Below are 12,875 nucleotides of genomic sequence, written 5' to 3'. Positions count from 1 at the left end.
AACTGTTCACTAAAGTGCTGAGTGACTTTATCTCTGCAAAGGGAAGTTGTTTCATAAAGTGCAAACCCACATGTGCAATATTACAAGGCCCGAAGCCGTCAGTCCACAGTGACGAAGTTACCTTCGTCACAGAAACCAATGCGATTTTGGAAAATTGCACAATATAAATCTATTTTAGTATACCTCAACAATGGAATTATGATCAGTAGAAATGGCCATGACATGGGACCTTTAAATAAAAGGATGTTGAGAAATGTCATAGCTCTAAAGTCTAAAGTAATGCCCATCACCCACGTGATTTAGAAAAAGCCCATTCAGCATAAAGTGTACAGTACATTCAGTATATTCTGATACAATGATAATACGTAAGTAACATTTTGAATGTGATATCGTTACATAAAGCAGAGTATTTTTGTACTATAGTTAGGCTACTGTTTACTCGTAATATGTCTTGTACCACTACAAAACTGTTATGCCAACATTAATAACACAGAAAGTAAAGGTACACTGTTGAGATAAAATATATAGGCTACATTATATACTTTAAAGCACAGTTTAGTTTGTTAATTCACAAAACGGCGGAGATATTTTTAGTAAACTGAATTTGCGTAGGAACCATGGTTATAATGGTGCACCTCGGCGAGTTTTCACTGTGACACATCTCTCTGGAATGTGTGTGCAACTCTGTTTTGTGTCCGGTGGGCTCTGTTGAAAGTCATGGCAGGTCCTGATCTGATAAAAACTCTTCTGTACACCGTCAATAATCTTCTTCAGCAGGAGAAGTACAAAGCGGCATTGGCCGTGTTGAAAGGATTCAGAAATGGCGCCGTGTGAGTTAAAACATTAAATAACAAACTAGCTAAGCTACAATAACGTCGGTGTACTTATTTACCACAGACCAGCTCACCGTTCTTACAGTATCAGCTGTAGTTGAGCAGTGGTGACTAGATTTAGTTGCCTGGAGCCAGTGTGGTAACTTAAGTTAATAAATAGTATTAACTGCAGGTTTTATTAACTACACTAGTACTATACTACGATAATATTTGACCTTGTTGTGTTTCTACACAGCAGTGACATTATTGTGTGTATTTTCTTCCTCTCAGATATGGGGCCAAAATCAGAGCTCCTCATGCTCTTGTTATGACACTCCTATTCAGAAGTGGCAGGTAAGCATTCGAGCTGTATTTAATGTTTAGAAAAAAAGTACCGCGCTATTACAACACTATATCAAAATGTAGAATCTCATTCTAAATCTAACATTTTAAATCTAAACAAATATATACATATTAAGAGGGGACCTTATGGTTCATGATCACTTAAATTATTATATCTTATTATTTTATATATATATATATATATATATTTCAAGCAGTTATAAAATATTTAATAATTACATCCTTTCTGATTTAATTCATCTTAACTAATAGCAAATCAATATTAGATATTTGAATTCAGAAACGGTACTTTATTCTCGGACATAGCTCAAGCATTTAATAGAAGTATTAAATGGAGGCATTAAATAAATAAATGTTGGAACTCTTTACATTTCTTTATCAATCACATGCTGTGATTTTGACCCTGGTTGTGTCAGTGTTCTCTTGTTGAGAGAGCTCTTCTCTGGGAGGCAGCTGAAGGGCCAGTTTCTCTGAGTCCCTGGCAGCGTTGCAAAAAACATGTTGCAATTTCTCTTCCCTCTGATAGTTTGAAAGATAAGCTCAGAGCCATTTTGAAGGCCACGTACACCCACTCCCGAAACCTGGCGTACTTTGTGTTCACATACAAAGGACTGCAAGCCCTGCAGGAGAAGTGCCAGGGGAAGAGTTTGCAGTCTCACTCCTTTCTGGCCGCCTGTGTTGGCGGCTGGTTAGTGTTTGGAAATAACAACAACATCAATAGCCAGGTATGAATCGCTGTAGATCAAATATACCTTTCTTCTCACATTTGCTATTTTATTTATTTACCATCCACCACCATTTATCTAGTTGCTCAGGGAAATGTGTGCAATCCGTTAAGACTTTTTGCTCTTTTCTAGATCAACATGTACTTGCTGTCCAGGATCCTGTTCGCCCTGTCTCGGCTGGCTGTGGAGAAAGGGTTCATCCCCCAGCCTAAACACGACCCCTTCCCTCTCTTTGCCACGCTGGTGTGGGGTGTTGTGTTGTGGCTGTTTGAATATTACCCTCACACCCTCCAGCCCTCCCTGCAGTCCTCCATGAACTACCTCTACCACGACAGCAACGTATGGCACGACATAACGGACTTCCTTGTTTATAATAAACCAAGGATTGCTCCTTAGACATTTTTTTTTCAGTATGGACCAGCTTTCTACATCACATGATTTGCATTCTTATTTTTTATAATTATTAATATTCCATATTATTGAATGTTGCCTTTTTAATTTATTGATGAATGGTTTGTTCTGTAGGATTTTTGTAGAATACTTAGACATAAAAAGATACCCTGTGTGTCAAATAACTCAAAATTCCTTTTCTATTTAACAAAATCTGCCTTAAATCTATATCTACTCAACATGATTATTTTTCTGCTGATATTTTGTGTGATTGTACCTTTGTCTGATTTAAATTTATAGGGTTGTGTCACTTTATTAAACTGCTTCAGAATAAAAGACAAAATGAGGTTCAATGCAAAACAGGCTGACATTTTATCTGTTGTGAAATTGCTGTTACACAAAGATGTTATATTATGTTTGTAGCGGCGATCGCACATCAAAAAAGGCCACTCATGGAGGTTAGCAGTCAGAGTTTCCAACGCGTGTTGTGGTGAAGGATGAGGTCCACCATGACGTAATTTGTAATGCTTTATTTCTTTCTCCAAGGTTAAAATGTTCTTTTACGACTCACGTAGGCCTATCTAAAATCTTGGTTAAAACATAACGATCACGCACACGCTCAGACACAAACAATCACGGTTGAAAAACGTGTGGCTTCCTCTCTAACCTCTCATCCCAGCTGATCACCCGTGCCCACACATATAGGTTAATTATCTCCCGTGCTCCCAGGTGCGCAGATTGGATGATGACGCGTTCACACACACATAGACAAACCCCGTGCACAACCCAAAGCAAATTGTCTCCAACAATGTTGTATCAAGTGATTTGGTAAAAAATGATACTTCTTCCATTGAACCCACACATTATTACTGATATTAAACAATGGAGTTTTAACGAGTCTATTTTCTGAAAAGCAGTGTTCCGGTTATATTGACAACCTGAAATACTGAGTATTCTGTGTTGTAATGAAGCACTATGACTCAGTTACTGGGGTGTTAATATCAATGAAGTGACACACTGCTGGATTCTTCTAGAAAACTTTAAACCCCTGCCTGCAGCTCAAGCACAAGAAATACGGGATGTGCATGTTGGAGTTATTAATAATGATCTATGTAAGCCCAAGGAGTGCCATCATTATATATGTTTAATACGGAATGAATTAAATCTTGTTTCAATCAAACCTTTTAAAATGCTTAAGCATCAATTCACTTAGGTTCTGTTCTTCAAGTACTTTTTTATGCTCCTTTGTGATATTACTCCACAAAATTTAAGGAAATACTATTCATGTGTTCATATCCCCACACTTCATTTGGAAGTTATTTTTACTTAAACAGTTATTTGCAGATTAAAGAGTTTCATTTAGAACAGATGATCAGCTTTTATTGAATGATGCAGCCTTGACTGGCTTACACATTAACTTAATTTATTCTACTAATATAACACTCTGAAAGAGGCCATTTATTCGTGAGAAACTTCTGTACTGAAGTAAAATGTCATAGGCATGACTTTTTCTTTGTAAGGCAAGGCAAGGCAAGTTTATTTATATAGCACTTTTCTGTACGCGACAATTCAAAGTGCTTTACAAAACAAATTAAAAGACTTTTTATGAATAACTACAGTAAGAACACATTATATAATGGCATTTTACAACAGGCATTACAAAGCAAAGATAATACAATAATACAAATAAACACCACAGGTATACAATACATGTTTAAAAGGCATACTGTAGTTATAAATATGAGCAGGTCAATTAAAAGCAGCGGTAAAGAGATGTGTTTTTAGTCTTGATTTAAAAATGGTAAGCGTTTCTGCGGACGTGCATGATTTGGGCAGTTTGTTCCAGAGTGTCGGGGCATACTAGCTGAATGCTGCCTCTCCATGTTTTGTTGTTACTCTCAGAACCGATAGCAGACCCGTCCCAGAAGTAGTACTTGAGTAACAGATCTGAGTATTTCCTCAGCCATTAGTCATTGCGCCTAATGATTCGTTATGTAAAGAGAGAAAGTGATATATTACACATGCACACTCCAAAACTGCCATTAAGATTTATACACATTACAGTAGATGTTGTGGGAACTTTTGATGGATGAGCTGAATGTATACCGAAACTTGAGTGTTGACTTAAAGCTTATGTATAACAGAAATGCTTTATTTCCACCCTTAAATTGACACCTGACTAAGAGTCAACAGCCAGGATTGTGGGTTAGTGAATCTGTATTCAGGCACAATGCTGCTTTGAGCTTAATGCTAACACCAGTACACTACCATATGACTTCAGAATGTCAGTTTTGCAGGTGTTTGGTCAAAAACCATTAGGTAACTACAAATGTTGACCTGATGATGGTGTTGGAGTTAAACGTAAGGGAGCATCAAAGTTATTACAATACTACCAGGGGGGAATGAATATTTGTACTACATTTCATGAAAACCTGTAGAATTTAGAGGAATAGAGAAGTCATTAGGATTCAATGTTCAAAAGTGTTCAAAGTTTTATAAAGTTCTTCGACCGATTGTCTCACAACCATAACAAATGTACCATTTTGTATCGTGCAGGCTGTAACCAAAAATAAGTGTTACATTTCTTTAAATATTGTCTTTAAAATGTGTTTTGCAGTGCCGGATAGATAGACAGATAGAGCACCAATACCTCTCGTGACTTCAAATTAAAATTAATTCTCCAGAAATGCCTCACTCCCAGTGTACTGTACATACCTATCATTATTAACGGATGAGTAAGCAATAATGCAATTTTCTCTATTAGGCGAGTCTTAACATCAACGGAAACACTTTAACACCCACACTTCTTTTCTGGGGCAGAAGACAAAGGTTCATCGTGCAACAATGTCAAGGTTGTGGGCTGTGGAATGAAAGGCGTGTGTGTGTGCGTGCGTGTGTGTTTGTAGATAGAGAGAGAAAGAACACAAGCTAGTTGTGCATGGCCGTGTGTGCTTGCATTTAAAAAGGAAAATAAAACCCTGTCTGTACCACTACTACCTGCCATCCTACCCTATTAAGTGCCACACTATGTGCCATATCTACAGTACTATACTCGTGTATACAGTATATACTTTAATGTATGTCTTGGGTTTATTGGTCTAGCTAATAAATTATCCCCAGCACACTTGACAAAATAGTGCCTATTGAAAATAGAAAAAGTTTTCATCCCACCAGAAAGCTTGAAAGAAAGATCTCTGAATGTGTGCAGTAGAATAGTAAATACTCAGTCAACAGTAATTATTTAAATACCAATCTTTTAAAAATAACCAATCTATGAATAATACAGTATCTAGGCATGATGATAATACAAATGCTAATTATTGAATCATTTTGAATCAATAACAAAATAATCAGACTCAAAGTCTGAGAAGAACTGCTCATATTTGTATTTTGTGTATCCACTGTGACATGTTTACAAGCTTTAATGTTCAAAAAGGTCTTTATTGTTCTCATACTGCCTGTGCTGCAGCACCTCTTTTCACCCTCTGTCTGAAACCAGAGCCCAGTCTGCTCTGATTGGTTAGCTGTCCAGCTCTGTTGTGATTGTTGAACCGCTAAGAGATGTCCCGCCCCTTAGCCTATCAGGTACAATGTGTTGGAGTGCAAGCCAATAAAAGCGTGAGTGTTGCGTAATCACTAAGTTGCAGAAGTAAACAAAGGAGTCTAATCGAGGCGTTTAAGGTAGGGCAACACCATAATAGGGCCTCTTTAAAAAAAAAGATTGAAGCATTGTAACCAAAGCTAAATCCTTGGAAAAATAATAAAATAAGGTAACCAGCAGAAAACTGTTTGCCGATCTGGGATTCATTGGAAGCACTCGACCTTCATGCAACGCACCTGAATAACCTCTTTCTTTCAAAGTACATGTTGCAACAGCTTCAGTTGGAGTCACATAAAGTTTAAATGGCAGATAGCATGATGCCAGACTAATCCCACATGACAGCACATGGTTTGTGATAATACTACTACAAGAGTTTGTGAGCTGTATGAATAGATGTTAACCGGAAATGGCCATTAGGTTATCAATCCACTTATCTTAGCTTTAATATCCCTTCTACAGCTCTCACATCTGTATTACAAAACTGTGCGAGAGTTTACGCCCGAACTCACTAACGTAATCACCTCTTTTCTTCTGCACAGGGTGAGTCTGATTACTCACGTAAGATGTCCTTCACAAGTGAAACTGTGAAGGTGTATCATACAGTAGGGAACAAGGAGGGGTGTCCTATTTTGTGGCGTCTGTTGACACATGCCTTAGTAACAATTGAGAAAACCAGTTTATTTTCTCAGTAGCACATGTGAAATGCCTTCAGGGGGTGGGGCAAAGGTTTATATAGCGTTACAGGCTGACAGCATTGACACACTGCACTGAAAAAGACACACAGAAATGGAAGGTGAGATTCGTCTTGGCAAATGCAAGCTCTCTCTTTGCTCATTTTAACATTTAACTGTAGCATATTTGTTCGGATATTTGTAATGTTGGTGCGCTATGACTTCTGACTTCTGATTTCTTTATTTTTGCAGACTTGAAAATAGAAGATGTCAACCTGGAAATATCTGAAAACCTGGAGAGACACAGGACCGATGGCTTCAGCAGCTCCGAGGTCCTGGTGGTGCGAAGAGGGGCCCCGATCAGAATCAGCCTGAAGCTGGAGGGCCGAGCCTTCAACCCCAAGACAGACTATCTGAAGATCCAAGTCATGCTAGGTAGTCCCACTTTTATTTAATTTATAAGGCAAGGCAAGTCTATTTATATAGCACCTTTCAACACAAGGCAATTCAAAGTGCTTTACAAAAATGAAAGACATCAAGAGCATTAAGAAATAGTGCAGTGGAAACACATTATACAATAGCATTTAAAAAAAAGCAAAGATAATAAAATGTACATAACAAGTACAGGAATAGAAGTTACAGTGCATTATAAGATGAATGGCTGCTGTTTGCAGTCTGAACAACCATTTTAAACCCCTCTGCCTCTTCTCTCCTGCAGGCCGCATGTATGTGGCCATGCCAGTCACCTTCTCCAAGAAGGTTTCTTACACCCGTTGGAAAGCCTACATCGACCGAGAGAGCCTTGACCTCCAGAACCCATCCGTCTTCATTTCCTCTCCTGCCTCCGCCTCAGTGGGCTGCTACACATTCAAGATGTGTGCCATCACTCGGGGGGCCAATAAGAAGAGCTGCGCGTCCGGCAAATTCACCCTGCTCTGCAATCCCTGGTGTCGTGGTGGGTGAACTTATCAGAAGCTTTTATACATGTCATACAACGTTTTTCGGGCTCAGAAGGCCTTGGTGGTATTGATGCAAACCAAAACAGAAAATCACTTATAGTTATCGTGTATGTAGCTACTAGGTTAAAAGATTGCAGAGGTTTTCAAAGTCTGAGACTGTGGGCCTCCCCTCTGATAAAGCTTGGGAAATAGGGACCCCTTACCCTGCCTTATTTTAAGTTTCAATCAGTTCTTTGTTGCCTATGGGATCATGATTACATGATTTGATCCCAAATACCCTCAACAGTTAAGCCAAGAAAGCCTGATATTGCTGTTTGAAATAAGTCAACTATATAAAATATGTAAAACAAGGTCTGTCCTAAAGACTTTATTAGTTTCTGACTTTCAGAAAGTGGGAAAAACAATAACATTCTATCTATTCTCTCTAACCAACTTACACACATTTAGCATTTCTATTTTCTTTTAATAACCAATCTGATTTATTTCCTTTATTCATCCTTTGGAGTATAATTGCCATTATACAGTGATGTGCTTTTAAAAAACTTGAGGATGTACTAAATAACATGTTTCTTTCTTGCAGCGGATGTTGTGTACATTCCTTTTGAGGATCAGAGGGAAGAGTACATCCAGAACGACTCAGGGCTGCTGTTCATCGGGACAGCTATGAACCCTGTTTCAAGACCATGGTCCTTTGATCAGGTATTACAACCATATCTGTTAATAATGTAAAAAGAAAATATCAAGGTGCTGAGTTAAATCTGTTTCTTAGATTTTGTTTTCCATTAAGTAAACATAAGTAGTATATTGTGTTGCTTGTTTTCACTCGCATAGTAATAATGCTTTTTGGATTATCACAGAAAACAGAAAAGTATTGTGGGAAAAGTAAATGTTGGTTTTGCACACAAATGTCAACAGGGACAAAACCAACCTAAATATTGATCTTTATTTATCCCCTGTCCTAAACCTGACCTCAGATCATGCATTAGTCACTTGAGAGCAAATTCTGAATCTGTTTATTATAAATAAACTCCAAACATCACTAAATCTTTAATTATTTCTCTCTTCTTGTGCAGTTTGAGCCTGGTGTTCTGGAGGCTTGCCTGAAACTGCTGCAAGTCAGCCCTAAGCACCAAACCAACAAAAGAATGGACTTCCTGAACCGAAAGAACCCCGTCTACATCGGCCGGGTCGTGTCTGCCATGGTGAGTGCCAACAGATTCATATTAACAAAACCTAAACATATAAACTTCAAGATATACAAAAATCACCATGGTTCTGTTCACCAATGTTTTGATATTGACTTAATGTACCAACGCTCTTCTGCTGGTTTAAAACATGTCATGGCTTGAATTGGGAAATGCAGGCTCACTGTTATTACTGCAGTGCAACACTCAATCAAAAATAGTGATTAAACTGTCACAGAGACTCCTCTTAAAGATGTGAGATGCCCCAGCTTGCTTTACAATGTGTGCGAACTGAAATGAAAAGATGGGAGCAACTACAATCATCTTCTCTTTTATGTTCAGATCAACAGTGAAGATGACCGCGGTGTGTTGAAAGGGAAATGGGCCGGTGACTTCAAAGAGGGGGTGAACCCCTCCTTGTGGACGGGCAGTGGGGACATCCTGACGCAGTGGGCTGAGTCTGGTTTCAAACCAGTCAAATACGGGCAGTGCTGGGTGTTCGCAGCCGTCATGTGCACAGGTAATTATTTCATGATGCTGGAGAAAAGTTATATACAAACTGTCTGCCAAGAACTAATTGTACTGTATTTTTTGGTCTTCAGTAAACAGTTATTAACCACATGACGTCATGATTGATGTCTTATCAGTGTTGCCGCACACCAGATACATTTGTTCCCATCACGCAGTGTTCAGATATTTTTATTAGGGTGTCAACTTATGTGTCATTTTTATTACGTCTTTCAGTGATGAGAGTTCTTGGCATTCCTTCCCGTGTCGTCACAAACTTCAACTCCGCTCACGACACAAATGACAACCTGGTGATTGAGGAGTTCTACAGCGAAACGGGGCAGAAGCTGAATCGCAGCAAAGACAGCATATGGTCAGTAGTGACTTAACTATTGATTCTGTTCACACGTCAAATGTGTTTTTTGTTTTATTGATCTTTTCTTTGTATAGTAAACCATTTTTTTTATTGGTGAGTAAGGGTTCGAAACTAATAATTCAAAAACTCCAACATGTTTCAACAATGTTCAGCCCAGCACTTTTGTTTCTTAAAAAAAAAAAAAAAAAAAAAAAAAAAAAGGATAGAAATAAAAGCAGTTGTCAGCAAAGGTAATATTGCGACCAAATGCACACAACTCCCCAAAACACACCCCAAAGCCCCCATCACACACACTGGCTTGATGAGACATATGCAAATGACATTGATGAGATTTATTACATTTTCTCACAAAATAAACATATTCATGCTCTCTGATAACTTATTCTGGCTCTTCTTCTACAGGAACTTCCATGTGTGGGTGGAGTGCTGGATGACTCGCAGGGACCTGGGCTCTGGGCTGGACGGCTGGCAGGTTCTGGACCCGACCCCTCAGGAGAGAAGCGAAGGTGTGTGTGAAACCTTGCTTTCCATTTGGGAGAAACTCCTCACTTCTTTGGTCCTGTTTGAACATGTTTCCTTGAACAAACATCCCTATAAATGTATTTTCTTCCCTTCTTTTTTCCTAGGAGTGTTCTGCTGCGGCCCAGCTCCAGTCAAAGCAGTCAAGGATCGGCGGATTGACCTGATTTATGACATCCCCTTTGTGTACGCCGCGGTGAACGCAGACGTCCACTCTGTCATACTGAGCGAGGGTCAGGTGGTCAACTACAGCAAGGACACAGAGAGAGTGGGGTCCCTCATCTGCACCAAAGCTATCAGCTTCCCTAGGCTGCAGAACATCACAGGAGACTACAAATACATCAAAAGTATGTATCAAAAATCCAAATTCATTCATTTGCTCAATTGTTAATTCAGAGATGTGGTACATTGTTCACTCCAAGGCATGAACACTCACAATTTTGATCTATTTTTTCAATAAAGGCCCAACTTCAACAATTTCATCGAGAAGTTCCAGAATGTCAGAGGACTCAACGTTACGCAGAGGTAATTTAGAAGTTTGAAAACATGAATCAGATTTGTCATCTTTGAACACATGTAATCTCACACACTGGCTTTCTTCATGTTTATTTCTCAGGCTCGTCCAGGGGAGTGTTGGTGGTCCTGAGCCTGGACAAAACTCCTGTTGCCGGGGAGCCTGTCTGCTTCACGGTGAAAGTCATCAACAAGCAGAGGGTTGCCAAGATGATGAAGATTCATCTCAACGCCCAGGCCAAAGAATACAACAACAGCCCCTCAGACACCTTCTGGGAAACTCATGGTGTTGTAAAACTGGGACCCATGGAAGGTAAACATCCACTATACGCTTGACTACAGACTCACAGTTTCATTTCTCAAAGGCGTATGTGGTTACATCTTTCTGCTCTTGGTATTTCCAGTCAAGGTGATTCAGCAGCAGATCGCCCCGGTGCAGTATGAGGACGTGGTGGGAGACAACCTGATCAACCTGGCTGTGGTCCTGGAGGACTCGAACAGTCAGGAGCGGGTCCTGGCCTCGGAGGAGTTTAACATCGCCAGCCCTCAGCTCATCATACAGGTACTTTGAATTATTCAACATGTTTTGAACATGAATTAGAATTTTTTACTAAAAAACACAACTACCAAATCAACCAGCAATATCAAATATGTAATCATAATAATACTTGTGGTATTGAGGTGCTCAAAGACATACAAAAGATCAATAAAATAGATGCTACACAAAGGAGTAGTGTACGCAAGGCACGTAGATTGGGGGTTTCCAATTCTCCCTTGACTTCACTAATAACATTAAAAGCTCTCACCTCTTTCGACATGTATTAGTTTATGATTTTTGGAAAGTCAGAAAACAATTCCCCAAAACTAAGCCAAATTACAAACATGTTGGCTTTTCTTTTTTATCGATGCAGAACTAGCTGTATGCCATTTTTCTTAACATCCACTGCCTAGGGAGACTCATCTTATCTTTAAAAATCAGATCTAATCCAGAATATTTACGTCTCAGGTGTGATGGTGAAGTAGCAAAAAACAACTCTTAGGTGTGAGGATTTTATTCAATATATTACTTACTTTAAAGCTGTAGAAAGTACATACATATGGACATTGGTTTACTTAAGTGTTATCTAAGGGGTCATTTACTTCAATCATCTGGGTTCATTAACACATTTCTTCCCCAACAGATTACAAATGAAGAATCCATTGTGCCTGGCAAAGAGCAGACTGCTACAGTGACCTTCACAAACCCATTTTCTCACATGGTGAGCGGAGTACTGACTGTAGCCGGGGCCGGGCTGATCCAAGGAAAGGTTCACTTCAGGTGAGAAAGATTTCATGCCTTCATATTTTTTCCCTTTTGTACGTGTTGAGTGCATATCATGCGTGGTTGCAACATTATAAAACTGAGGAATGCTTAAATAAAGGAGTGTCACTGTCTATCGTACATAACAATACAGTTCGTCTTTGTTGGAGAAATGTGAGCTTGTTACACTTGAATTGTTCTGCTTATGTTTATCTTCAGGTAGGCGTAATCCACAAAATATTCCACTGTTGTGTGCGGAACGCAGCAGATAGTTATTGACTGGCATTGAAGTGTAATTATAGGCTGCTTGATAACAGGAAGTGTTGAATTAGAAGACATAAACAACATGTTAAGACATTTACATGGTTAAAACGTATAATTGTAGCTTAGCCGTCACAAGTTAGCGTCAGTTATTGCAAACAAGGAATGGTAGAAGTATTTTGACATTTTGTTAACTTTTTGTTGATCTTATTACAGGATGCTCCCACTGCGTCCAGGAGGAAGTGTGAAGCAGAGGATCACCTTCATCCCCAGCAAGGTGGGAGTAAAGATGCTGCAGGCCAGCCTGGCTCTCTCAAACATCAACTCCACCATCAGAGGCTTCATGATGGTCTCTGTCAGCAGGGCCTAAATCCTGCTTTGTATACCTTTTTTGTTTATGTGTCACATTATACTTACTTACTGTCAGCATTGTTGAAATTCTGTATTTATGTTGTAAAAAGTAATCCGACTGATGCCAGAACCGTTGCAGTGGAAACATTCAGATTACTGTCAACCTTTATGTTTTTCTGTTGCTTTGTATGGTATAAATGTGAATGTAAATTATATTTATTTTTTTATAGATATTTATTTTGCTATTTTTGTGTTCAAGCCGTGAAAATCAACACATTTCACAAACTGGAATCAATGTGTTATTTGATTTGTATGAAAATAAATAAAATAATTAAAACAATTT

General features: G+C 38.9%; 2 protein-coding genes across 2 annotated transcripts; both read left to right on the top strand.

Annotated features, from left to right (window-relative positions):
* The first annotated feature begins 673 nt into the window (after nucleotides 1-673).
* pxmp4 (peroxisomal membrane protein 4) lies at nucleotides 674-3,184 on the top strand. Its single transcript, XM_034139069.1, has 4 exons — nucleotides 674-830; nucleotides 1,104-1,166; nucleotides 1,702-1,900; nucleotides 2,033-3,184. Exons 1-4 carry the CDS (start codon nucleotides 718-720, stop codon nucleotides 2,294-2,296), a joined length of 639 nt encoding a protein of 212 aa, XP_033994960.1. The 5' UTR covers nucleotides 674-717; the 3' UTR covers nucleotides 2,297-3,184.
* Nucleotides 3,185-6,629: 3,445 nt separating this feature from the next.
* On the top strand, nucleotides 6,630-12,822 carry tgm5l (transglutaminase 5, like). The gene is made up of 14 exons (XM_034138977.1): nucleotides 6,630-6,684; nucleotides 6,815-6,997; nucleotides 7,281-7,517; nucleotides 8,102-8,220; nucleotides 8,595-8,723; nucleotides 9,048-9,225; nucleotides 9,450-9,585; nucleotides 9,991-10,094; nucleotides 10,215-10,454; nucleotides 10,570-10,632; nucleotides 10,724-10,933; nucleotides 11,025-11,182; nucleotides 11,802-11,938; nucleotides 12,398-12,822. Exons 1-14 carry the CDS (start codon nucleotides 6,678-6,680, stop codon nucleotides 12,549-12,551), a joined length of 2,055 nt encoding a protein of 684 aa, XP_033994868.1. The 5' UTR covers nucleotides 6,630-6,677; the 3' UTR covers nucleotides 12,552-12,822.
* Nucleotides 12,823-12,875: the final 53 nt, after the last annotated feature.

The sequence above is a fragment of the Trematomus bernacchii genome, unplaced genomic scaffold, assembly GCF_902827165.1.
Source record: "Trematomus bernacchii unplaced genomic scaffold, fTreBer1.1, whole genome shotgun sequence".
Taxonomy (NCBI): domain Eukaryota; kingdom Metazoa; phylum Chordata; class Actinopteri; order Perciformes; family Nototheniidae; genus Trematomus; species Trematomus bernacchii.
This window is presented reverse-complemented; position numbering and strand designations above follow the sequence as displayed.

Coding starts and splice junctions, on each gene's coding strand:
- tgm5l (XM_034138977.1), top strand. Junction 10,455..10,569: donor AGACTACAAATACATCAAAA/GTATGTATCAAA, acceptor TTTTCAATAAAG/GCCCAACTTCAACAATTTCA. Junction 10,633..10,723: donor GGACTCAACGTTACGCAGAG/GTAATTTAGAAG, acceptor TTTATTTCTCAG/GCTCGTCCAGGGGAGTGTTG.
- pxmp4 (XM_034139069.1), top strand. CDS start 718: ATGGCAGGTCCTGATCTGATAAAAACTCTTCTGTACACCGTCAATAAT. Junction 1,167..1,701: donor CTCCTATTCAGAAGTGGCAG/GTAAGCATTCGA, acceptor TCCCTCTGATAG/TTTGAAAGATAAGCTCAGAG. Junction 1,901..2,032: donor ACAACAACATCAATAGCCAG/GTATGAATCGCT, acceptor GCTCTTTTCTAG/ATCAACATGTACTTGCTGTC.